General features: G+C 57.6%; 9 protein-coding genes across 9 annotated transcripts; 5 read left to right on the top strand and 4 right to left on the bottom strand.

Annotated features, from left to right (window-relative positions):
• Positions 1-10: 10 nt before the first annotated feature.
• P884DRAFT_271919 (uncharacterized protein) lies at positions 11-712 on the top strand (the record flags this gene model as incomplete). Its single annotated transcript, XM_069442480.1, has 2 exons — positions 11-124; positions 155-712. The coding sequence occupies 2 exons, from the start codon at positions 11-13 to the stop codon at positions 710-712; spliced, it is 672 nt and encodes a 223-aa protein (XP_069294976.1).
• A 1,786-nt stretch (positions 713-2,498) lies between these two features.
• P884DRAFT_248761 (uncharacterized protein) lies at positions 2,499-3,662 on the top strand (the record flags this gene model as incomplete). The annotated part of the gene is made up of 3 exons (XM_069440562.1): positions 2,499-2,775; positions 2,903-2,931; positions 3,048-3,662. 3 exons carry the CDS (start codon positions 2,499-2,501, stop codon positions 3,543-3,545), a joined length of 804 nt encoding a protein of 267 aa, XP_069294975.1. The 3' UTR covers positions 3,546-3,662.
• Positions 3,663-4,499: 837 nt separating this feature from the next.
• Positions 4,500-9,684, bottom strand: P884DRAFT_279731 (pyruvate kinase; the record flags this gene model as incomplete). Its single annotated transcript, XM_069443350.1, has 9 exons — positions 4,500-5,321; positions 5,793-6,627; positions 7,068-7,070; positions 7,124-7,127; positions 7,709-7,772; positions 7,835-8,314; positions 8,368-8,720; positions 8,802-9,061; positions 9,464-9,684. 9 exons carry the CDS (start codon positions 9,682-9,684, stop codon positions 4,500-4,502), a joined length of 3,042 nt encoding a protein of 1,013 aa, XP_069294974.1.
• A 1,014-nt stretch (positions 9,685-10,698) lies between these two features.
• P884DRAFT_331669 (uncharacterized protein) lies at positions 10,699-11,683 on the top strand. Its single transcript, XM_069445739.1, has 4 exons — positions 10,699-10,784; positions 10,870-10,945; positions 11,007-11,049; positions 11,168-11,683. Exons 1-4 carry the CDS (start codon positions 10,779-10,781, stop codon positions 11,304-11,306), a joined length of 264 nt encoding a protein of 87 aa, XP_069294973.1. The 5' UTR covers positions 10,699-10,778; the 3' UTR covers positions 11,307-11,683.
• Positions 11,684-14,152: 2,469 nt separating this feature from the next.
• P884DRAFT_279730 (uncharacterized protein) lies at positions 14,153-15,276 on the top strand (the record flags this gene model as incomplete). The annotated part of the gene is made up of 2 exons (XM_069443349.1): positions 14,153-14,335; positions 14,386-15,276. 2 exons carry the CDS (start codon positions 14,153-14,155, stop codon positions 15,274-15,276), a joined length of 1,074 nt encoding a protein of 357 aa, XP_069294972.1.
• Positions 15,277-16,102: 826 nt separating this feature from the next.
• Positions 16,103-17,647, top strand: P884DRAFT_229206 (alcohol dehydrogenase-like protein). Its single transcript, XM_069439748.1, has 3 exons — positions 16,103-16,378; positions 16,461-16,795; positions 16,888-17,647. Exons 1-3 carry the CDS (start codon positions 16,342-16,344, stop codon positions 17,614-17,616), a joined length of 1,101 nt encoding a protein of 366 aa, XP_069294971.1. The 5' UTR covers positions 16,103-16,341; the 3' UTR covers positions 17,617-17,647.
• A 115-nt stretch (positions 17,648-17,762) lies between these two features.
• P884DRAFT_229205 (WD40-repeat-containing domain protein) lies at positions 17,763-19,725 on the bottom strand. The gene is made up of 2 exons (XM_069439747.1): positions 18,360-19,725; positions 17,763-18,263 (listed from the first exon to the last, which is right to left on the bottom strand). The coding sequence occupies exons 1-2, from the start codon at positions 19,604-19,606 to the stop codon at positions 17,885-17,887; spliced, it is 1,626 nt and encodes a 541-aa protein (XP_069294970.1). The 5' UTR covers positions 19,607-19,725; the 3' UTR covers positions 17,763-17,884.
• Positions 19,726-20,553: 828 nt separating this feature from the next.
• P884DRAFT_207942 (cornichon) lies at positions 20,554-21,238 on the bottom strand (the record flags this gene model as incomplete). Its single annotated transcript, XM_069438830.1, has 4 exons — positions 20,554-20,646; positions 20,701-20,767; positions 20,822-20,977; positions 21,138-21,238. 4 exons carry the CDS (start codon positions 21,236-21,238, stop codon positions 20,554-20,556), a joined length of 417 nt encoding a protein of 138 aa, XP_069294969.1.
• Positions 21,239-21,717: 479 nt separating this feature from the next.
• Positions 21,718-23,531, bottom strand: P884DRAFT_248738 (peptidase M24, structural domain-containing protein). The gene is made up of 5 exons (XM_069440561.1): positions 23,176-23,531; positions 23,067-23,100; positions 22,699-23,015; positions 22,097-22,643; positions 21,718-22,046 (listed from the first exon to the last, which is right to left on the bottom strand). The coding sequence occupies exons 1-5, from the start codon at positions 23,314-23,316 to the stop codon at positions 21,934-21,936; spliced, it is 1,152 nt and encodes a 383-aa protein (XP_069294968.1). The 5' UTR covers positions 23,317-23,531; the 3' UTR covers positions 21,718-21,933.
• Positions 23,532-23,647: the final 116 nt, after the last annotated feature.

The raw sequence follows: 23,647 nt of genomic DNA, 5'->3' as shown, positions 1-23,647 counted from the left end.
TGACTCCGCCATGGCCTCCGCGGAGTCTTTCGCCCGCGCGCCCGCCGCCGACCGCGTCGACTGCAGCGCCGCCCCTTCGCTGCTCCCGGGTCTGGAGGACCCCTTCTACGACTGGCCTCCCGTCGTCTCGGTCTCGAACCCGACGCCGCCCTAGAAGAGCTGCCTCAAGAGCTCGGGTCGCCAAGGCCGCTCCGTCCGGTTTGCCGACGCCGCCCGCTGCCTGGAATCGGGGGCCGTGGTCGAGCCACACCCCACGACGCGCGACGAATGGATGGACGAGCTCCTCGACGCGCGGATCGACGAAGCCGACAGCAGCGGGAGATCGACGCCGGAAAGGATCGAGGCCATCGAAGCCGTGGTGCACCCCAGGGTCCGGGAACTCGTCAGGTGGCAAAGCCGCAGGAGAGTCCACCGGCAGCTCCTCCCGGCCGACTTCGACAGAGAGTCCCTCGAGGCCTACGCCTGGCGCTTGCTGTTCCAACGCGCCCACAAGCACATGCTGCGGAACAGGGCCGACTGTCCCATCCGGAGTCGACTCGAGCGCCACAAGCACCCCGCGCTGTCAACGAGGCCGGATCCGGAGCCAGCCCCCCCGGCGGTTGAGCATGCCAAACCAGTGGAGGCCTCAGCGTTTGTCCTTCCCCTTCCCGGTGGTCTTCCCGGGGGCATTCCCCCCATCCCCAGCGAATTTCTGCATCTCTTTTCTCCATAGCGCAAGTGTGGCTTGACTCTGCTTTCTGCTTGTCGTCGGTTTGCTTTGTTTGTGTTTCTGCTTTTCTCCTTGTTTGATTTTCTGTTTTTTTTTTTTTTTTTTTTTTTTTTTTTTTTTTTTTTTTTTTTCACTTTCTGTTTTTCTTTTTTAGCCCTGCTCCTTCTGTCTTGCTCTTTTCTGCTTTTGTTTTCCTGCTTTTCTCTTGAGTTATCATACAGCGGGTGCCTCTGATTATCAATAATTAATTAGGTGTTTTTCGACAACGGCCCGACGCCGACCAGCGACCGTGCGACCCTTTCCCCTCCTTCCTCTCCTCGGCCAGCCCGAGGGGAGGCGTCGTCTCTTCCTCCACACCGGTGGGCTCAAGGAAAAGGCGGCGTAAAACCTGCCGTCTGTTCCTGAGCTCCTTGTCCCCTTGACTACTCTTGCCCTGAACCCCCGTGCACGGCACTGACAGCCTTGCCTGGCCGGGGCTGGGGCTTTCACCAGCTTGTCGTCCATGTCCGGAGGTGCTCGCCGGGATCTAGCACCTCCGGGCAACAACGCCCCAGCCCCGGCTGAGGCAACGCGCTCGCCCCCGTACGGGGGTTGGGGCATGAAGAACGAATACTCGACCCGGACGTATATGCTTTCTAACGTCGATCCGTCACAAGTTGGACACCCCTTCAGAGGAATCGAGTCAAAGAGTGAGAAAGTGCGGTAGTCCGTGCTCCCGCACCTCTCAGATGGTGACTTTAGTATTCTGATCCACTACGGGAAGAGCTAACTGGCGTGATCCAGCCGGACCTCGTGGGCCTTGCAGTTCATTTCAAGCCAAAACGGCCAGCCAAGCCAACGCTGATGGCATCTAATTAATTTGTAAGCCACCAAACCTGGTCCGGTCCGAGAAAGTCCACTCACAGCGTGAGCGACCTTAGAGTAATTATCAGCTCTGCCCTTCCATCCACAGAAAGCGCGAGCAACCTTCTCGGCTCTACCCGTAATCAAACGACAATAAAGAGCCGTCTCATCGCGCAAGCGTAGCACCATATATTAGGTTAACACTCATCGTCCAACGGTGCTTCGGTGCAGAGCAGCAGGTGCCGAGCTCACGGTGGCTTAAAAGCAGCATATGTCCCACGACTAACAAACCGTAGGCAAGATCTTAGTTACTGATCATGCCTGAACGGCCGCATCTAACCGCCTGATGACGGTCTCTCACAGATTACCAGACGCCTGGTAGAGTAGGACGAGTGATCATATTACTCCGTTGAGCCCAACCTTCTGGCACTCTCTCCCTGAGCGGCTCGTCTGAACAAACTAAACGGCAGAAAGGAAAACCATTTCGACGAAAGCGACAAAAGTGAGGCAAGATACGCTGTAGAAGTCGAGCGTTCTCGGGACCCCAGAGAGCACCCTCAAGAAGTCTTTTCGGGGAGGAGGGGGTTAGGGCCAAGACTTTATCGTCTACTCAAGGCGGGTCTCGACATGTGGACCGAACTTCCCGTGCAGGGTTCCCGTGGCCGTGCAGTCGGCGACTCGGGCCCGCCTCAGCCCAACCCGGGACTTCCGGCTCCAAGGAGGCCGCGGATGACATCATGCCTGCCCAAAGTTGACAAATCGGACCCCGATGCTTTATTATCCCAACCCATAAGTGCTGTTTCGAAAACAACCCCCTTCGCATCAACCTTCTCGGATCAAACTCGCTACAAGTTCTTGGCAAAAGGAGAGAGGGAAACAACAAGCCGACGTCTTTTACCGACGCCGAGTCTCCAAGAGAAAACTCGAGAACGAAGCAACAATAGTCATGCCCCCTACCCCGCACCACGTCCTACTCCTCGGCGGTCACGGCAAGGTCGCCCAGCTGCTCACCCCGCTACTGCTGCGCCGCGGGTGGGACGTGACGAGCGTGATCCGCACAGAGGAGCAGGCGCCGACCATCCAGGGGCTGGTTCCCAAGGACGGGGGGCAGGGGACGGGGAAGTTGAAGGTGCTTGTGCGGAGTCTGGAGGAGGTGAAGAGCGAGAGCGACGCGGAGAAGGTGATTTCCGAGTGGGGAGGAGATTATGTCGTCTGGAGTGCTGGTAAGTCTCGCATCTTCCATATCATTGATATATCTTTGTCTGGAGCCTTCATGTCCGCGGTGTTCGGGCGCGTCTATCGTTTTAGGAACGACCTGTTCTTGCTAACGCAGTGTTAATTACACCATAGGGGCTGGTGGGAAAGGGGGTCCTGAACGAGTAAGTGGTTACTACCTGCCCGTGCCGGTCATGTTAATATTCTCCCCCTCAGTGTTTCTTCCTCCTCTCTCTCGTGTGTATTAGTTGAAACAAGGTTCTGACGAAGGGGCCTCGAGACCTACGCCATCGACCGCGACGCCGCGATCCACTTCATCCGTGCCGCGGCCGCGGCCCCGCACGTCACCCGCTTTCTGATGGTTTCGTACCTGGCCTCACGGCGCGGCCGGCCCGCCTGGTGGTCCGAGGAGGCCTGGGCCGCGGCCCGGCACCTCAACGAGCAGGTCTTGCCGCACTACTACCGCGCCAAGCTGGCCGCCGATGAGGCGCTCTACGCCGTGTCCAAGGAGAGAGGGGACGCCTTCGTGGGTATCAATCTGCGGCCGGGAACGCTCACGCTCGGGCCGGCGGGACGGGTCGAGCTGGGTAAGACGGGGGATGTGAGGGGCAATGTGAGCAGGGCGACGGTGGCGAGGGTGGCCGACTTGTTGCTGGCGAGCGAGGGGATCAAGAACACGTGGCTGGACTTGCTGGACGGGGACGAAGAGGCGGAGGCGGCGGTGGAGAGGGTCGTCAGGGACCGGGTGAACGCGGCCGAGGGGGAAGATGTCCTTTGAGGCTCTAACCAGACTAGGTCGAACGTTGAATATGATTAATTAAACGAGAGTGATGGAGCAAGAAAAAAAGACCGGAAGAAGCAGGATGCCAGTATTCCGCCAGTGCTAATGGCTGCCGTAAGGTAATCAGGAACGCCTCTCTCCTTGCAGCGATGCATCTCATGTTCCCCGATCTTCCCGCAGCCTCGAAGACGGCCGATGTCAAAGCGCCAGGTCGGGGGTCCCAGGACACCTTCAGCCTCTTCTTCTCGGCGTACGTCTTCTGTCCCTGGATCTAGAGGTTTGCATGGTCGATGTAAATGTAGATATTGCTGCGAGGAGGATGGTCGATTTCATCACTCTGCCTCGGCATCGTATTTAAGGTCTGATAGTATTTAAGCGCTCCGATCAACCGTATGATCTTGGGAGTAGAAATTAATTACATGTCAAATAGTAGATGATACGGAGAAGTGCAAAGTCAAGAGATTCTGTCACGATCTGGAGCGGGGGTGGGCGGGAGAGGAGGGGGGCGCAGGGGGGAGGCCGTCTAATCTTTGTCGTCTGCGCCCCTCTCGCTCATGAGCCTCCCCAGGCGTAGGAACAGATCCTTTGTGGGCAGAAATCAGCCTCCGTTTCCCGAAACCAGCTCGCCCTGTATTCGCTATCACGGTAGCATCATGAAAAAGATCCATTTCCACATTGCGAGAGCGTCTCGATGTGGTAAGGCTTGGTTCCGGTCCGGGTATATTTATCATGTACAGTACCATTAGACATAATAATCATTCCTCATGTTCGACATAAACACATCTCGAGAGCCGTAATCATGCCTCATATAACAATGTAGCAACGCTGCTGTGCTCCGAGAAACACCCCCCCGCCTGCTAACAAATCATAACCTCTGGATGATCGCTCTCATGAGTGATCATTATCTGCCCGTCTCAGTTTAGGGGCTTTCCTGAGGCGGCGGCAGCATTATTAAGTCATGGCCCCCAAACCGGGGAACCCTTCATCATCGTTATGCTCCCTGAGAAATTCCGCGGGAATCTCATTGCTGTTCTCTCTGCTCAAGCCGGGGCTCTCCGGCTCAGGGTCCTCCTGCGCCGAAACAAGCAGGTCCGGAGGTACTTCGTTATCGCTCTCGGGATCCCTGTCTTGTTTCGAGTCGCCGTCATGCAGATCCACAAGCTTTCCCTCGCCGCTCGTTTCGGCCCTGTCCACTCTCTGGCCCGAGTTTTCGAGACCCGTGGACTTGCCCAAACGCGGCGTCGAGTCCCCATGCGTCCCATCGTCGTCTCCAACGTTGACTCCCGCGGACCGCAAGGCTTCCCGTAGCATGCTGTCCGCTTGGCGGAAGGCTTCCAGCTCGGCGCCAATGGCGCATATCAGCAAGTTCCAGCCGTTCTGTTCCGCGACGTGCAACCGCTCCTCGAGACCCTCCATAACACCCTGCATCCTGTCCAGTTGCGCGAGCATGGTCTGCTCGGGAGACGGTGGTGTTGCCGGGTCGCCTTCTCTGTTCTTGCCCTTCCCGTTGCCGCTGCCGCCTTCCGCGTTCCCGCTCTCTCGAAGCTGGTTCCTCAGCTCGGCCTCAAACTCCGACACGAGCTTGACCGCACCCCTCCATACTTCCACTCCCTGCTCCAGCGCGGTGCGTTCCTTGTCAACTTCCTTTTTCCTCTTTTCCAGCATCACCACCTCATTTTCCCACCACTCCCTCGCCATCTCCGCCGTCCTGCGTTCGGGCCTAAGCTGCAGAAACTCCACCCCGCCTGGTGACTCCCTGATCCCTCTTCCGCCCTCGTGGTCACTGGCCGGGGACGAAAAGAACTCTCCATCCAGAGGCCTCACGCCCGGCCGAATCAACAGCTCGCCGATCTTCCCTTCCACCTCTCTCAGCGCGCCGCGGTAGCCGCTCAGGCCGGCCTCTCTGCGGCTCCGCACCTCCTCCAGCCGCTCATCCAGCCGAGCGCGCCTCCGCTTCAGCGAGGCCAGCCGCTCCTCCAGCTCGGCAATCTCCCCCGCGACCGCGTCGCGCTCGCCCTCCAGCTCCCGCAGCTCCCGCCCTGGCGCGCCCTCGTCGTGGTCGGCCTCGAGCAGCCGCAGCTCCTCGGCGATGCCCTCCCGCCGCGCGGTCCACCGGCGGAGCTGCGCCAGCGCCTGCTTGCGCGCGCTCAGCGCCGCGGCCAGCTGCGCGTCCTCTTCCGCCTTGAGATCCGCGAGCAGGGCGATGGACCGCGCGAGACCCGCGCGCGCGGCGCGCAGGCCCACGGGCTTGGGCCGTGGCTGCCGTACGGGGACGAGCGTGCCCGACGAGGTTACGCTGCTGGTGGACGCCGCGGCGTCGTGGTGGTGGTGGTGGTGGCGGCGGTGGCGGCGGTCCTCGAACGTGACGTGGCGCGGCTGTGATCGCTGCGAGGAGCCGGCGGTGCGCGCGGTGATTGGTGTTGGGCTTGTTGCTGGTGCAATGCTTCTTGCTCCGGAGTCGGAAGAGGCGTTGCTGACGCCTGGTGCACCGTCGTCTGAGCCGAGGTTCGCGGCGAGGCCGGCCGATTGGGCGTCGAGGAGGTGTTGGAGTTCTTTCTGGAGCGCGCGCTCGCGGCGTTGAAGGTTGCGCCAGATGGCGTCGGGTTTCGGGTCGTAGTCTCTGTTCCTAGTGCGGTTTGGCGAGGGGGTATTGCGGTCGAAGAGGACGCTGCCAATGTTGCGCGCGAGCGACGTCGCCCTAAAGTGTCGCGAGGAGGCTGACGATGCGTCCCTGTCCTCTTCGTCACGGAATAGCATCTGCGAAGTCGCAATGGGAGGCGGTGGCCCTGCGAACAAGGGAGGCGGTTCGGCTCTGGTTTTCGAGGAGGCTGTATCGGTTGTCCAGTCGTGGTATCTGGCCGAAGGGGAAGAGCCCCGCCGAGAAGAAACTGCAGTATTGCGGTCGTTCTCCGGCGCCGAGGACAACAAGCCGTCGTCGGGCCGGGGAGAGAGCTCCGAGAGGCTGTACTCGCTGTGCTTCTTGCGGATCGGGGGACTCGTTCGGTTGTGCAACGGAAGAATAGGCCCGTCGCCATGAGAGAACTCCAGACGAGGGAGGTAAGAAGATTTGGAAGACATGCTATCGATGCGGCACAGAGGAGTTGTGATGTGTTAGGCTGGCTCGCGCATCGGCGATGACCGGTTGACATCCAACAGTTTGTACGAAGCAGTGGTAGCAGCTGCAATACGGTCCGGAAATGGAGGGTAGCAGCCTTGAAAAGCGGCTCTCGCGATCTAGCCTGGAAGGGACCAGCACAGCTTCAAAGGCGAGTATAAGGTGGAAAGAGCAGTTTCAAGGCAGGTGCATACCAGAGAATAGGTGAGGTGCAGATGCCTGGAGCTACAGCAGCGCAGAGAGTGAAGTCCACGAGCACATGCCACGCGCAACGCTGCCACTGCATGCCCATCGCAGTGCTGCATACTCCGTACGTTAGTTAGTTGGTTAATCCGTAGCATGATTGGTCACTGCGATGCACTGCTGACCCACTCCCTGTTAAACTCAAAGCACCGCCAACTGACCCACTAGGTACACTCAGTACTAGTGTAGTGCACGTAACTGCATACACTAACTCCACATGACTGAGCACTAAGGTAGTGTAATCCCGTGCCTGCTACAGTGTTTTGTTGCAGCACGGGTTGCTCCAGGTTCCTTCACGTTTAGCTATCTTTCAACTTTTCGGCCCCTTCCTTTGGGATTACCACTTCCACTTGTGCCACATGTGCCGTCAGCATCTGCGCCTTCACATCAGCGCCTTCACATCAGCGCCTTCACATCAGCGCCTTCACATCAGCGCCTCACTCCGAAAACACGCAGGAGTGAACGGGGCAAGAAGCCGCCGAAGATGCTCCCGATAGCTGAGTAAGCAAAAGACGAGCTTACTCGTCCACTGGGACCTCAGGGAGCCATTGTTATACATACCCGAGATACGGCCGCTAGTCAGACCCGGAAACTCTCCCGTTATTCCAACCTGGGCCCATGCTCAGATTCGGCCAGGGCATTGCTCCTTCGAGGGAACAGCAGCACGAGCAGAACAATGAAAGTGTGGCAGCTTTGTCATATCAGATCTATTGCGTAGCTCCCACCTAGGTCCTTTCCGTATCAAGGTGTTACCGTCCCGTGAACCGTGTACAAACAAAGCAGGTCGATTAGTGAGGCTGACCAATGCCGAGGTGCTCGACATTAGCCTTGACAATCCGGAGGGTGTTCGTGTTACCCATACCACCCTATAGTCGTTACGGTTAGTAATTTTCAGTGTGATGAACGCCCAGATAAGGTTCGACCATACCTTCCAGCCCTGCACAACCACGACAGTCTCGCCCTCGGTGAGGATGCCCAGGTCGATGGCATGGTGGAGACCCCACTTGATACGACGGTCGACATCCTCTTGCCAGTTGACCTTGCTGAAATCGGGCTTGGATTCGGGGAAGAGGAACGGATAGACGCCCCGGTACAAGTGGGCATACCGGGAAGAAGAGGGGTTGCGGGTGATCATGATGATTGGGCACACAGGCCGGTACTTAGAGATGAGCCGGGCTGACTCGCCGGACGTGGAGAGTACAAAGATGGCGGAGGCGTTGAGATCAAGCGAAGCGCGGACAGCAGCCATGGCGCAAGACTCGACAATTGACACGGGCCGCTTGACGAGGGTGCACAACTCTTCGAAGTGGCTGACATATGGGATCGAGTTCTCGGCCTTGAGGCAGGCTAAGCTCATCTCGCGGACAGCCTCGAAGGGGTAGTTGCCCTTGGCAGTCTCGCCGGAAAGCTATCATGACACATTAGCGTGACTCGGTGCCGGGTACGTAAGAGCTACCCTACCATGACACAGTCCGCGCCGTCGGTGACAGCGTTGCCGACGTCGCTGATCTCAGCCCTGGTGGGCCTGGGGTTCTTGATCATGGACTCGAGCATTTGCGTTGCGCAGATGACGGGCTTGCCGGCAATGTTGCACATGGCGATGATCTTCTTCTGAGCAGCGAACACCTCTGCAGCCGGAATTTCGATACCAAGGTCACCACGGGCAACCATCACGCCGTCAGTTTCGGCGAGAATCTCGGGGAAGTTGTTAAGACCTTGGCGGTTCTCAATCTTGGCGATGATCTGGATGTGGCGCCCCTCCTCACCAAGAACCTCGCGAATGTCCCTGATGTCCTGCGCCCTCCGAATGAAGGCTGTGAGCTCATGTTAGACAGACCTGCGCTCCGAGGATACATGGCTTCTGGGCCTCTCGGCAGCCCCAAACGAGGACTCACAAGCAAAGATCATGTCGACATTGTTCTTGACACCAAACCGGAGGTCGGCCTTGTCCTTCTCTGAGAGGGCGGGCAGGTCGACATCCGTGTTGGGCAGGTTAACACCCTTGCGAGACGAGATGAAGCCATTGTTCCGCGCGCGCGCCTTGATGTTCTTGTCATCCACAACCTCAAGCACCTCAAATGCTAACACACCGTCGTCCACGTAAATGATGCGCCCGGGCTCAATCACCTTGGTGATGTTCTTGTAGTCGATGTACCTTGCGAAAAGTCAGCCTTGAGGTTTCACGGTAGAACAAGAAAACTTACATGTTTTCGGTAGTGCAGGCCGTCGCATATTTCTCGTCGGTGGTGATGTTGATGATGTGGCCGGCCGAGATTGGGAGATCGGCATCGTCAACGGTGTTACCCGTCCGGATTTCCGGCCCCTTGGTATCAAGAGCGATGGCAATCGGGCGGCCCTTCTGGACCTTCTCAGCCTGGCGGGCATTGTCGATGACGCTCTCTGCACACTCAGCGGTTAACTACCTATTTTGTCTTCACAATGCCAAGATATTGCGGCGTAGTAAGGGGAGACTGCGTTGGTGGGGCCGAATATTGTTGAGCGGGACCCGGGCATCCACCAACATCGGATCGGAGATCGACATTGGCAAGCAGGGGACGTACGGTGATATTCGTAGCTGCCGTGGGAGAAGTTCATCCGCACAACGTTCAGGCCAGCCTCGCGAAGCTTGTTGATGGCTTCAACCGAGTTGGTCTTGGGGCCGATGGTGCAGATGATCGACGTCCGGCGCAGGTTCCGCTCCGGCTGGTACGCCGTGTCCAGCTGCGACAGCCATTCGATCTTGCCGCCGAGCTGGAGATGGTCGAGAGCAGTCGCCATTGTGGAGAGTAACACGCTGAAGGATCTTTGGACGGTGTTCGCAAAAAAATCGCGCGAGGCAGAGGGATCCAAACAAGTTAGGAACTCGAAAGCCTGAAACCGATCCGGTTAGCAATCTCCGACTCCGGAGGCGAAAGCGCTTGCGCGAGAAATAACTGAATTCGGGGTCTAGGTTTGCAAGTGGGCTTTGGGACAGAATATGTATCAGGAAGAATTGAGTGCAGCACCGGCACAATGGATAACTTCCATCCAAAGCCAGCCGAACTCGTCGTACACGGGCAGGGCGAGTGGCTGTTGGTTGGGCTTGCCCCACGATGTAAGAGAGGAAAAGATACACAACGAATCAGAACTGAAGATGACCAGGGAAAAAAAGAATAAACTTACCTCAGAAAACCGCGACAATTCAACGGTCGAGGGAGCGGAAACAGGAAAAGGGATCGGGGCCGGCGAGAAAATGTTGGGAGATCTGTTCGGGGAGAAAAATTGACCCCCTTCGATGGAGGGGAGCTCATCCTCCCCCACGCTGCTGGCCCCTCTTTCCTGAGGTGGGCTAGAAAATACGGGGCTTCGAGGTACACTCGGCGAGGCCGCACCGAACTGCATAACACCCAAACCTCGTTCGCCAATACGTGCTTGCGAGTTGAGTATCCATTCCTTCTTCCACCGCAATGCCAATAAGTCATATTATTAATGAACTTGCGCCAAACAGGTATTGCAGGGCGACCATTAAAAGTGCCGACATCGAAGTTCCGGTACTCGGTGTGTAATGTTGGGGCGTTATCAGGAGACAGGACCCCCCGACGTGGGCCGATAAGGGACCCCAATCCACTGCTCGTGACCCAGCACGTGTCCTGGAGGCTCAAGCTTTGGCCAGCTGGCCTGGGCAAGGGTCAGGTGGTGGAATGACCCGCTTGGCTGCTTCGGTTGCGCGCGCATCCAGCTGTTTATCTCTCGGAAGGCAACAAACGACACCGAAGGACTCGGTTTCCACGTCGCCTTGATTGCTACGCCCCGCCGCTTTAGGACGCAACATATCTATTCGATAAGCTCTGCCGGTCAACCTCGTTTTCGACATCGCAGAACGGCGGCCGAAGATGGTGGTGCGTGCTGTCCCTGACCGGCGCTCTTTTACCGAGGCCAGTCCTCGGCTCTGTCGTCGCTTCGGAGTCTAAGATTTGCTCCCAGCTCCTCGACTTGCTGACTTTTGGGTTATGGTCGAAGCTCGGACGGTTGACCCATTATGCCTTCGACGCTGTGCTCTGTAAGTTTCCGTCGCATCTCTCTGCGCAGCGGGGCCGGTCGGCTGACGGTCTCTCGACTAGTCTCCGCATTTCTCGCGGGTATGAAGCGCTCGACAGGCTTGACGTGAGTGAAGTACCTCGAACCGATCCGTTGCTGCAAAAAAGGGGCGCCTAGCGCTCCGTCCGGCGAACGCGAGGCTGACCGTTGCTCCCCCGTTATTGGGGGTGTTGCAAAGGCTCAGTTTCAAGACGGAGAAGGTGGCCGGAGACAACAAGGAAATGTCCAAATGGGTCGATAAGTACCTCGGTGTTGGCGAGTGGGTGATGGATCAGTCGGTCGCCATTGCCGGTTCGAGCGGGTGGTTCGAGCGGACGCGGTAGGAGCGGACCTTCGCTTCGGATAGCATATGGGGCGGGAGGGTAAAACCGGTACTGTCCCGGGGATGGGACGACGGCTTTTCTAGCTGAGATGTAGTGGGCCGGCCGATCGAGCTCGGGCTGGGCCGGAGGTTTCCCGTAATACCGGGCTCCTCAATTAGGTTTCATGGGTGGCGTTCTGGTTGACTTTGGTGGGTGCTTTAGCCCCGAAATTCAATTGTATGGTTTCGTGCATCATTTCTTCTTCTCCCATTCTTTCTATTTTTCCTTCCTCTTTCCGAAACGCTTTTGTTGCGCACTTTTGCTGGGTTTCTTTGTTGCCAGCCTTTGTCGGCCGTGGCACCCCGCGTCTTTCCGATCGTCCGTCTGCTCGGGATGACGTTAGCCGAGGCTGTTTGGATCTGATGGGGCCCCATCAGAAGCCAAACGGGCTGTTGATATGGTTTATTGCAAGCCGAACTCTCATGACTACATACTAACATCAACAGAGGCTCAACTGTCTCCTACACCCCACCCCGACCAGGAGACCGAAGACCTTAAAGTGGTTAGGGAAGGGATTTGTCGAGAGCTGATTGACGCTGATTGAGCCAGCTCCTGGACACCCGCCCTACGTGGAAGCAAGATATAGTTTTACGGACCTCTCTTGGTACTGTACTGTACATGTACAAACATGGCAAGAGAAGCGTGATTCGAGCAACTTGGAACGCCGGCATGCCAACCAACCGACCTTCCCTACGACTCTATCAAAGGAGCTTTAGGAATAATTCAGGGGCGATACGCTGGTTCGCGTAGTAACAAGAAAGCCTGGTGCATGAGAGTGAGGTTGTGCGATGCTGAGTGTAGTTGCCGTGTGTTTCACGAGATTAATTGCTCAGTCTTTAGATGGAAGTAGACCAAGAGCTGCAAAACCGGTGCGGCGTTTATTACCGCCCGTATACCAAACGCGAAAAAAGTGCTTGAAGCAGCAGTTCAGGCAGAACCGCTTGAAACACTTGACTGCTAGGCGCGAAGCTGAAATGGCCATCGTGAGGTGAAGGACAGTCGCAGCTCAACGGTGCGTTTGGCGACTTGGCAAACAGGCTGCGGCTTGCGCTGCGTAGTAGTGCACAGCGGTGAGTTGTCTCGACTCTGTCTCACAACCCTTGGCACCGTGTTTGATGGCGGCAGATCAGATTAAGCGCGGGATAGAGAGTGGTTGCAAGGGCTGACATCCGCGACAGGAGGCCGAAGCGAGGAGCATCCGAGCCCCGGACTGGGGTGCAACTGCTAAGACTGCTAAAACTGCTTACACTACTCCGTACGGAGTACTCCGTAGTGCTTGCTATCCCTCTGCGACGGCCATGGAGCTAGCACAGTCGACAATCATCACTAATTATGGCAAAGCATACAATTAGCTTGAAAAGATTGCGAACTGAAGCGTTATAAACGGCGTGGTAATGATCCATACAACTCCGTATAGCTAGTTACTGCATCCGTACCTTACCTGTATCGCTATAAAGGTGTAATCCGTACAGGCGACATCTTCTTAACTGGCCCCAGTTAGGCTGTGGGGGGCCTCGGCCAAGACACGGCAAGTACCCTTGGCAGGGCCCGGAATCTCATTTGACGCAGAACAGCCAGCCCCCTTACATACGACCAGGAATTGTGCTTAGCTCGAGGCTCAAAAAGTCTGAGCTGACGGCTTGGCTCCTGCACTACTTCGTCCTCCGTACACCACCACACTCCACAGCGCGCAAAAGCGTTTTCAGTTGGAGACGATGCGACGAGAGATCGGTCCCTGGTCCGTGGTCATGCGGGGCCGAAACAGCGCCGATTAGCCATGGATGGGGTGATGGCGCGAACGCCTGCCCCATGCCCCTGTTCTCGGGTTAGTGTAGGCAGTCTGCTTGTCCGAACTCATCTAGTGTAGCCGGACAAGCGCACGGCCGCCAGTCGGTTAAGCGTAGGTAGTAACGTTATCCCCTTGAAACCTTCCCGAGGGTTGTCCCTCGCCATCTTCCGGACGATGGCGGTCTTGGTGCAAGGCTACACCCTTGCAAGCGCCCGGAAGTAGCACCGCCCGATGCGCCCGGCGGGTTAACACCGTCCCGTACGGAGTACCGCCCGATTTCACTCCTGCATTCCGTGTGGGAATCGATTCTCGCAGGCATGGGTCCTCGTCCCATCACCTCAACGCTCTTCGTCCCAACCCGGCGGTGATCCGAAAAAGGAGCCCGGAAAGATCGAGGGGGCTCTGCCGGCTGGGCCAGGTTCCATGCAGGCACCCTCGCTTCAGATCCACGCCTCTTGTCCATCTCGACATCAGACGGCGCGGAGCACGGGACCCGGGGTATAGCGCAAGCAGAAGAGTCTCAGGGGGCGCCTTCGCTGGGCCCGAGTTCTCGACACCCTTCGCCTCGCCGCGCACTGCCCAACCTTGTTCCTGCGATCGGCTGAAGCCAGCGTCCTGACAAGGGTTGGAACAGGGCTTCCGTTTCTCGCCCAGACCATCTACGCGCGAGCATGATCGCCATTAGGGGGCCGCGTGCAAAGAGCCAAGCTCCTGGCGTACACTCTGCCAGCTAGTTCTTCCTCCCATTCATGCCCCACAGATTCGCGAGGAAGGGGTGTTGGGTCTTGTATATAACCTCGGCGTTGGCCGCCCAAAGTCGATGCCTCCTGATCTTTCCCAGCAAGCTGCTCATCTTTGTTCTTTTGGGGCCTTCTTTTCCGGTTCTGTAAACTTTCGTTTCGTTTCGCCGCTCATTCACTTTGATTTACATTCTCTTCAACCGCGAGGTCGGTTTTTCGATTCGTTCGACGTTCAGTTTACACATTCTACGATCTCTCTACGAGCCGGTTTCGTCATCATGTACTCCAAGCTCTCAGCCATTGCCGCCCTGGTGGCTCTCGTCGAGGCCCGGTTTGGGCAGGAAGGCCTCGTCCAGAACAAGATCTCTGCCCTGAGCAACTTCGGAAACCCTGGGCAGGCCGCCACGCTTGCTGGTGCCAGCCCCGGCGTGCTTCTTGCCGGTGCCAATGCTTGCGCTAAGGTGAATTTACTCGAGCTCGTATGACTGGCAATAGTGCTCACCCCTTCAAGCTCGAACTCGCCGATCAGATCGTCTCGGAGCTCGGAAACGACCCCGAGGTCATTGCTGCCGCTGCCGCCCTGGTTGCCGCGGAGAAGAACTTCAACCCATTCGTCACCTCCATTCCTACCATTTGCTCCGATCCCAACCTCCCTGCTACCCCAGAGCTCCGTGGCATTGTTCCTCTTGTCGACCCGGCTGTCGTTGGTTCGGACATTGAGAATGCCAACTCGGCCACCTCCCTGACCAATCCCTTCAATGCCGATGGCCTCAGCCAGGCGGATGTCGCCGTAGCCAACGGTTTCTCCAACTTCACTGCCCAAGCTTCTGACGGGTCTACTACTGGCGGAAACGCTGGCGGCAACGACGGGAACAACAACGACGGCAACAACGGCAACGACGGCAACAACGGCAACGACGGCAACAACGGCAACGACGGCAACGACGGCAACAACGGGAACAATAATGGCAACAATGGCAACGGAAATGCAAACAACGGCAATAACAATGGTAACGGCGGTACTACCCGCTGCGGTCGCAACAGAAACAACAAAAACAGAAACGGCAACAACGGCAACAACGGCAACAACGGCGGCAACAACAATAGCACCGCCGCCGATTTCGGCTCCTGCGACCCGACCATGAAGTTCGAGGGCGGCCTCGGGGGACGTCCGGCCGACGAGTTCACGTTCCAGTCCAACGACCCGCAGATCGCGGCCAACCAGCAGGAGGCCCTCAACCCCAACATCATCACGAACCGCATCTGCGACGAGCTGACCAACATCTGCGGCGCCAACGACGCCGCCAAGGCCGTCTGCAGGGACGCCCAGGCCCAGATCCAGGCGCTCGGCACGCGCGACGCCACGACGGCGGAGACGTGGAACCGCTTGCTGGGGTTCTGATGTGGTGGTGTTAAAGGGGGAGTAATCCGTACACCTCTGTAAAGAGGAGAGGTTGCTACCATGGGCGATTTTGTTGCGATTGATGAAGGACGCGTGTCATTGGGACTTGACAACGCGCGCGACGACGAGGAAGGAATCGTGATCATCAACGGATAAGGGTATGCGCCGTATCTGCGCTGATCTTTGGTTGGCCCTTATTTATCATGGGAGTTGGTTGCATGATGGAGTTATCACGGCTTGGTATCACAAATTGAGAAGCGTAGCGTACGCTGTACGTCGCACATACAAATTCCCTTGCCGTAGTAGTTCTGGCCAAAGTGAAGATACGCAAGGTACTTACTCCGTACGATGGAACGGAGTTGGTGGTGGAGACCGCTGTTGCGCCGCCTCCGGAGACGTTTCCGAAACCCAAAAAGCCCGTCTCTCCGACCAGTGATCCACCAGATCGGCTCCATCCGAGCCATTCGTGCCACCTCTTGATGGAGTCTAGATGTAGCTTCCGAGTGACTCGAGCAGCTCAACCGGCCGCCTTGTCGGTTTCGGGAAGCTAACCTGCAGGCACTAATGCATATGCGACATGTTCCGTATTTTTGCACTCAATGGTGAGCTCCCAGGCCTAGGTATCGAAAGTGTCATACCCGTACCGTATGCCCCCGCGAGGAGCCCGCAGATCGGAGATCGGCGCTCCGGTGCGCGGGAAATACTGCCTAGCTTGGGAGAGGGTTGCGAACAGCCGAGCAGTTCCAGGTTGTTGATGGATGGTGGTTGCTATCGCACCTTGGGAATATGACAGCAAATGGCGTCATGAGTGGAGTGACGGGACAATCTTGAGTTTCTATTTCCTTCCTTTTCGAGTTCCACCGTGCTTGATAATCGGGTAGACAAGACGTTTTGAGAACCTTACTCCAACTAGTGCAGCAACATTCCCGTCCATGTTTGGAGTGATGGATATCTTCTAATTCATATTTCCTCCGCTCTCCCAACCCCCACGCAATCCTCACGCAGCAGCACTCCAAACGCAACCGATAACGCCCCCTTGCTACAAGGAGACGGGAGCACCGCACAATGTCGCCCACGATGAAGGAAGCGCTCGTTAGCAAAGGTAACGAGCTTCTCCCGACCGCGCCTATTTTTATCTCGCGGAATCTCGAACCAACATTGCGATCTGACACCACCTCGCTCAGGAACCCAAGTCGAGATCGTGGACTCGCCCATTCCGAACCCGAACGAGAACCAGGTCCTCATCAAGGTGGTCGTCTCGGGCTCCAATCCCAAAGACTGGAAACTGCCCGAGTGGTTTGGCGGCTCGACCAATCAGGGCGACGACATCGCCGGCATCGTCGAGAAGGTCGGCGCCAATGTCTTCGAGTTCAAGCCGGGCGACCGCGTGGCCGCCTTCCACGAGATGCGCACCTCGGGAGGCAGCTATGCCGAGTACGCCATCGCGTGGCAGCACACGACCTTCCACATCCCCGAGTCGGTCAGCTTTGAGGGTTCGTCGCCGTCCCCCCCGGGGCGCGTCTTGCCAGACCCCCCTCTCTCTTTCAGCTTATAATTATGCATTACCGACAAGGAGTACTGACCAGAGCCCAAACCTTGGGCCGAACATAGGCCGCTGCCATCCCCCTCGCCGCCATGACGGCGGCCGTGGGTCTGTACCTGCGCCTGGGCCTGCCGCAGCCGTGGACGCCCGCGACGACGCAGACGCAGACGCAGACGCAGACGCAGACGCCGCTCATCATCTACGGCGCCGCCTCGGCCGTGGGCATCTACGCGGTGCAGCTCGCCCGGCGCAGCAACATCCACCCGATCCTGTGCGTCGCCGGCCGCGCGTCCGACTACGTCGCCGGCTTCCTCGACCCGAGCAAGGGCGACGCCGTCATCGACTACCGCCAGGGCGACGAGGCCGTCGTCGCGGGCCTGGTCCGGGCCCTCGACGGCCGGCCGCCCGTCGCGCACGTGCTGGACGCCGTGTCGGAGAAGAGCAGCGTGCCCAACGTCGTCGAGGTGCTGAAGCGCGCCGGCGCCCGCGACGCCCGGGGCAAGCTCAGCGCCAAGGTCACCTTCGTGCTGGGCGTCGAGCAGGACCTGCCCGAGGGGGTCGACAAGACCCTCACCATGGTCGGCACCGTGCACAATGAGGCCAAGGACTTCGGCTACGTCTACTTCAGGTACTTTGCCAAGGGCCTGCAGGAGGGCTGGTTCAAGCCGCAGAGGACCGAGGTGGTGCCCGGGGGCCTGGGAGGTATCCAAACGGCGCTGCTGAACCTGAAGGGCGGCAAGGCGAGCGCGGTCAAGTACGTCTTTAGGATCGCGGAGACGGAAGGGGTCCAGAGGTAGATTAGGTTTTAGATGTCGAGCCGTAAACCAGATGATTAAAGTCGAAAGTTCTTTTTCTTTTTGGTGGCAGTGTGCCTCGAGTGTGTGTCTGAAACAATGGCTTGTCTTGTCCGCCGCTCCCTCCCCCCTTCTCTCCCTCCCCCCCTCTCTCCCTCTCTATATACTCCCTGGGCGAACCATGCCGCAAGGAAGTGACGTCAATTGACCAGACTTCCACCACAGCGGACGCATGACGAAGAGTCGCAGTGCGTCTTCTCCCGCCGCCCGTCTAGTCCCAGAGCCTGATCTCGCCCTTGGTTCCCGCCGTAAACACCTTGCTTGTCTCCTGCTCCGACCATGCGACGCAGTTGATCGCCCCGCCCGCGCTGTCGGCGGTGAGCTTGCTGTACATCCTGCACGTCTTGAAGTCCCAGAAGCACACGCTGCCCCCTGTATCGCCCGAGGCGACAAATTGCCCGTCCGGGCTGCAAGTGAGTCCGATGGCACTGCCGGCGGTGTTGTGCCCGCGCCATGCCTTCTTGCGATGTTGCCGGAACTTCTCGGAACCGGACGAGTAGGCAACGATGGAGTTGTCGCTGCATTGATAGAGCACGTACTTGCCGCTGGGATGCTGCGCGGACTTTGTGAGAGCAAACATGTCGGGTTCGCTGAAATGACGTCAGCAATGGTTTGCTTGTTGAATTTTGGATACACGGAGAGAGGGAGGAAAAAAGGGGAGGAAAAAAGAACACTGTAAGACATACCTGATGGTTTTGATCTCGACGGGGATGCCATATTCCCACACCCTGAGGGAACGGTCGTCCGAAGTGGACATGAACCGGCGGCTCTCGTCGATGAACTCGATGGTGTTGATGGCGCCCAGGTGGTGATCGTACTCCTGGACCGTCTCGTTGCCCGCCCGGCTGTCGTACTGCAGGATCCTGTTGTCGGACAGACCGGCCAGGAACTCGTGCCCGTTCTCCGCCGAGGGGTTGAACTTGATGACGTGCGGCGTCTTGCCGCAGTTGAAGCGGTTGACGCACTGCCCCGTCTCCGTGTCCCACAGCCGGATCTTCCTGTCGAACCCGCCAGACAGGAACTTGGTCCCGTCGTTGTTGAACGACAGGTCCGAGATGGCCTTGTTGTGCCCCGAGAAGGAGCGCAGCAGCTCCCTGTCGCGGTACACGTCCCAGATGTGGACCGACCCATCCGCTGCGCCCGACAACCCCAAATGGCTCGACCTCGGGAAGAGCTGCAGCGCAGTGATGGGTTTCCCGTGGTGTTTCCACGAGTACACCATCTTCTTCGGGATGTAGTTGGTGATGCTCCCGACCTCCTTCGTGAGCGAGAAGTCCAGGTCCTGCGGCACGTGCATGTACGTCCTCCCCAGGTAGTCGTACTCGCTCGAGCCGTGGAATGTCGTCGTCTCGACGCCCATCTCTTCCGCCTCCTTGCGCCTCGCCAGCGACGGCGCGGGCGCCTGCACCACCGTCCCGCTCGGCACCACATCATCCTCCTCTTCCTCGCCCTCCTCCACGATCTCGTACTCCTCCCCGCTGGCCAGCTCCACCTCCTCGCCCTCGCCCACCTCGACCTCCTCGTACCGCTCCCGCTTGTACCGCGCCCACGGTCCGACGTACGCCCCGTCGCCGTCCGCGATCGTCGCGTCCCCCTTGTCCTCCCGCTCCCGCCGCAACCGCTTGTTCACCTCCTTTTGCTCGCGGTTCGTCAGCGTGCCGTGCCGCTGGTCCCCCTCCACGGCCCGGTGTTTGGCCCGGAAGGTGTGCTCCGAGATGAAGGTTTCCTCGGCGTGGCCCGTGAGGACATTCTTGCGCTTTCTCGAGGCCGACGGCCCATCATCGCGGAATGGGTTTGCGGGGCCGAGCCGCGGGCGCGCAAGGTCGGTGCCCGTGTACGGAGTGACGGCGTGTGAGGGACCTTCTGTTTCGCGGACGATGAGGGCGTCCTTGACGGTTAGATTGGGAGGGTAGTCGCCGAAGGAGTCGGCCATATTCTACGTGGGGGTGGAGGTAAAAAACCAAGCTCTTCAGAGCTCTGTGTGGTGCGATCGGTTGGGTTGTTCCGCCACTTGCGAATCAGGCCAGGATGCTGGCTCCTTGATGGGTTTCTCTTCTGAATCGGGTTAACAGGCTGGTGAAGGTTTCGGTTTCTGAGAAGATAAGATAACTAACAGAGCACAAGGGAGAAAGCTTATGCATTGGCAGTTGGCATGCGTGCACGGGCCATATGCCGCCCAGGCAAGCTTTCAGTTGGCGGCTCCAAGGCTCGCGGTTGGCGCCATGTTCCACTCAATGGCTCTCGGCAAGCCTTTGTTTCAAGGACGGTGAAGCGAACGATGGCTCCGATGATACGGTAGCTACCTGAATGTTACACGGTCTTACAGAGTACGTAAAGTGACATGCATCGCCGGAACAAGCCTCTCCCCTACATGAGCAGTCCAATATTCGTAGTATGGAGTACAATACAAACGAGGAAATGACCCGGAGAACTCCCAGAGCTAACGCCGCTGAAACTTCCCGCCCATGACTGCGCCAATCTAGAATCAGAAAGCGAACTCAGCCGTGCCGTGTCCATGCGCTAGCCGAGAATGGGAGGCATCTCCCGAATCTGTAACACTTTTATCCAGATCCCGATGCCATCGAGCTACGGATATCACGCCCGTATCCGTTGCCGAGCCCTGTCAGTCAACCCCAATCCCGCACTCAGACCCATCATTACTCGCCATAGCCTTCATCTGCCGTCATGTATCTCATATCCGTGTTCGTACTGCCATTACCAACGCCCTGTGCCGCCCAGAAGCCATCTATCTAAATGGACGGAGACTCGCCGAGTTGGAAACCGCAGCGCGCCCCCCAAGCCGACAACATCCCGGAACTCCTCCAAGACAGCAAGTCACAGAGGAGTTCGTTGGACGAACATGATCGGTCGAGAAGACGCCTAGTGAGCCTCGTCCTTGATCAGAGCGACAATCATGCTATACAGGTAGAAGAAGAACAGAACGAGATGGAAGCCGAGCTTTGTGAAGGACTCCTGCAAGCATGCATTAGCTCGGCCTTTCGGATGAGATGGTAAATGGTGTCTCACCTTCTTGTGAACGTTGAGCTTCCTGAAGATCTCAGTGGCGTCGAGGAGATGAGTGTTGTCAATGATCCTGGACTTGTTAGCACTTCCCTTTCAATTTGGAATCGGTGAGAAAACTACGTACTTCTTGGCATTGTACGCAACCAGGGGTAGGTTGAGAATCAGCGGAAGCCAGTATCCGTTGATCAAGAACAGGAAGGTCAGGAATCCGTGGACAGCAACTTCGGGAATGATGTATGTATTGAGGCGGTTGCAGAGGTCAATCGGGTTGATGTAGTCGCTGCGCGCGCAACTCGCGTTAGCAATCCGGTGCGTTTAGGAAAGGGACCGTAGGCAGCAGGCTCGTGACGCGGGAAGTCGTGTCGCGTGGCGACCCCCCGCATCGGCCATTGCTCGCCATGTCTGGCCGCTGAAAAACATGTTGCTCGGGTACTTCGTACCATTCCAGATCGCTGTACATGATGGTGAAAAACACCTGCAGGAACAGGTTGACCGCATTTATGATGACGGCGAAGAGGTATAGCCACGCCTCGCCCGACATTTTCACGCTGCTACGGGGTGTTCTTTAGGATCGATCGTTACTCGAACGTGCGTGTCAAGGATCAAAAGCCCTCGCGACGCGCAAAGAGGGGTTGCGATGAGGTGTGGCGGACGATGACGATGACGGATGTCGCGAGCTCGTCGTCCCAGCAATCGGCAGGGTTAGCGGACTTGAAGATTCTTTGTTGCTAGGGTGGATTGCGGTAACGGCCGAGTCGCGTGGCAGCTGCGACGGGAGAAAAATAGTACGATTTTCGATCGCTGGTGGGTGCAAAAGGGAGAATGACAACAGCTCGCCGGAGAACGGGAAGAATAGGTCTTTAGCTTGGTGGTTGGGCGATGCCAAAAACGATTCAAGTGGGGCGCCGTAGGTGACATTAGCCTCGTGCATGCCGGGGGAAGAAGAAGTGGGTCTCGAAGGAAGCTGCACAACCAACAAATACAGATTCGGGAGTGGTCGAGGTTGAACAATGCATTTTTGACAACATGTTCAATGGCTTTTTACTCTGCAGAGCTGGTGTCCGATGTGCGAGCCACGGTCCAAAAGAAACCGTCAGTTCGCCTTATGGACGTCTAGGGTATCAAGGGCTGTTTGCTTCGTGCTTCCTCGCGTGGGAGTTATTTCCCGGGTATCACAGAACTTGCGGTCACGATAACATAACTATGAACAGTTCTACCTCTTGACTAGATGCTGTCCTAGCTCGTTCCGTTCGCCGCTGCGGGCGGCATCGGAACCGGCCCACCTGGAGAGTCCGCTTTCCGGGCTGTCAGAACCTCTACGCCCGTCTCCGTCACCAAGAGGGTGTGCTCTGAAAGCCAATCAGCCATCGTTCAGGGTCGGTAACTTCAGGTTGCTTACCGAACTGAGCTGTCCTCTTTCCGTCGATCGTCGTGCTGGTCCAGTTATCAGGCCACGTGACGTCCCTGTATTTGCCCAGGGCGATCATGGGCTCGATGGTAAAGGTCATGCCAGGCTTGCACTCGCCAACGGCCTTGTTCTTTGCGTAGTGTGGGATGTTGGGCGGGCAGTGGAAGACGCTGTTGATGCCATGGCCGACGTAGGTTCGGATGACGCTGCAGCCCCTAGACTTGGCATGAGCTTCAATGACATTTCCAAACTCGCGGAACAACGTTCCGGGTTTGACCAGCTTAATAGCCTCCTCGAGGCACTCGCGGGCCGTCTCGGTGACGCGGACCGTGTCGGGGTCAGCCTTAGCCCGGTCGCCGACGTAGTATGTTTCATTCAGATCGCCATGGTAGCCCTCATGGTACAGCGTGACGTCGAGGTTGATGATGTCTCCGTCAAGCAGGACACGCTTGTCAGGTATCCCGTGGCAAATCACCTCGTTGACGGAGGTGCAGACCGACTTAGGGAAGTGGTTGTAGTTGAGGGGTGATGGATAAGACTTTCCAGGGAATTAGCATAAGATCAAAGGCCAGACGAATGAGGAGCTGGCTCACATTCCGTTCGATGCAAGCATTGTGAACAATCTCGTCGATTTCGTCCGTCGTGATTCCCGGGCGGATTGCAGCAGCTGCAATGTCGAGCACCTCGCGCGCCAGCCGGCAGACCTTGCGCATGGCTTCCTGGCCCTTGGCGTCTAGTTGCTCAATCTTGTTGGTCCTGACGAGGGACCTGCCGTGTTTTGGAATGCCATCTTCGGCGTAGTCGGGACGGGGTATCGACTTGGGGACCTCGCGTCTCGGGGAAAGGGGATAGACTGGCCGGAGGGGGCCGGTAAAGTTGAACGTCGGGAAGGGGTTGTAGTAGCCGGTTTCTGGATCTGGTTCAGACACGACCTTTGGAGTAAAGAAGTGGCTTAAAATACTGTTTTCTTGCTTATGAATATTCTTGTGGGTAGCCTGGCAATGTTGGCGTCAGTCCAAAGCGCTCTGTGGTGCCCAGCCAGACGGAGGGGCAGTGAACGCCCGGCCTACCCAGTTCTTCTTGAAGCATTCCTGGGAACAGAAGTAGCTGTCCTTGATACCAAGACTTAGACACTTGGGGCACTGGAGCGAGCTGGCTTCGTTTTCGCAGTCGGCACCGAGGCACTTCTTCGTTGGCGGCTCTTTGGCCATGTTTGTGTCGGGGGCGGATTGCGGGGGAGGAGGGTAGGAGTAGGGCGGCCTTCGAGAATCGGCGTTAGAGACAAGCTCTCCCGTTCGCAATCTAAAAAAACTAAAGCGTAATGAGGCCGAATATCTCGCGCTTCAAACTTCCCACGAACGGGAAGGAGGTGAGAGAAAATGGGTACGAAGTACGTTAGTATGAATTTCAGATAAGCGTGCCCGGCGCTGAATATTTTTGGAATGCCGCGGGTGTGGCGCTGAACATGGCTTGAAACGAATTGAACTTGTGACTGTGGCTGACCAACGCTAATCGGCAAACAGGGGTTTGCAGGCGGGCTCC

The sequence above is a fragment of the Thermothelomyces heterothallicus genome (assembly GCF_042370625.1).
Source record: "Thermothelomyces heterothallicus CBS 202.75 unplaced genomic scaffold P884_scaffold_24, whole genome shotgun sequence".
NCBI lineage: Eukaryota > Fungi > Ascomycota > Sordariomycetes > Sordariales > Chaetomiaceae > Thermothelomyces > Thermothelomyces heterothallicus.
This window is presented reverse-complemented; position numbering and strand designations above follow the sequence as displayed.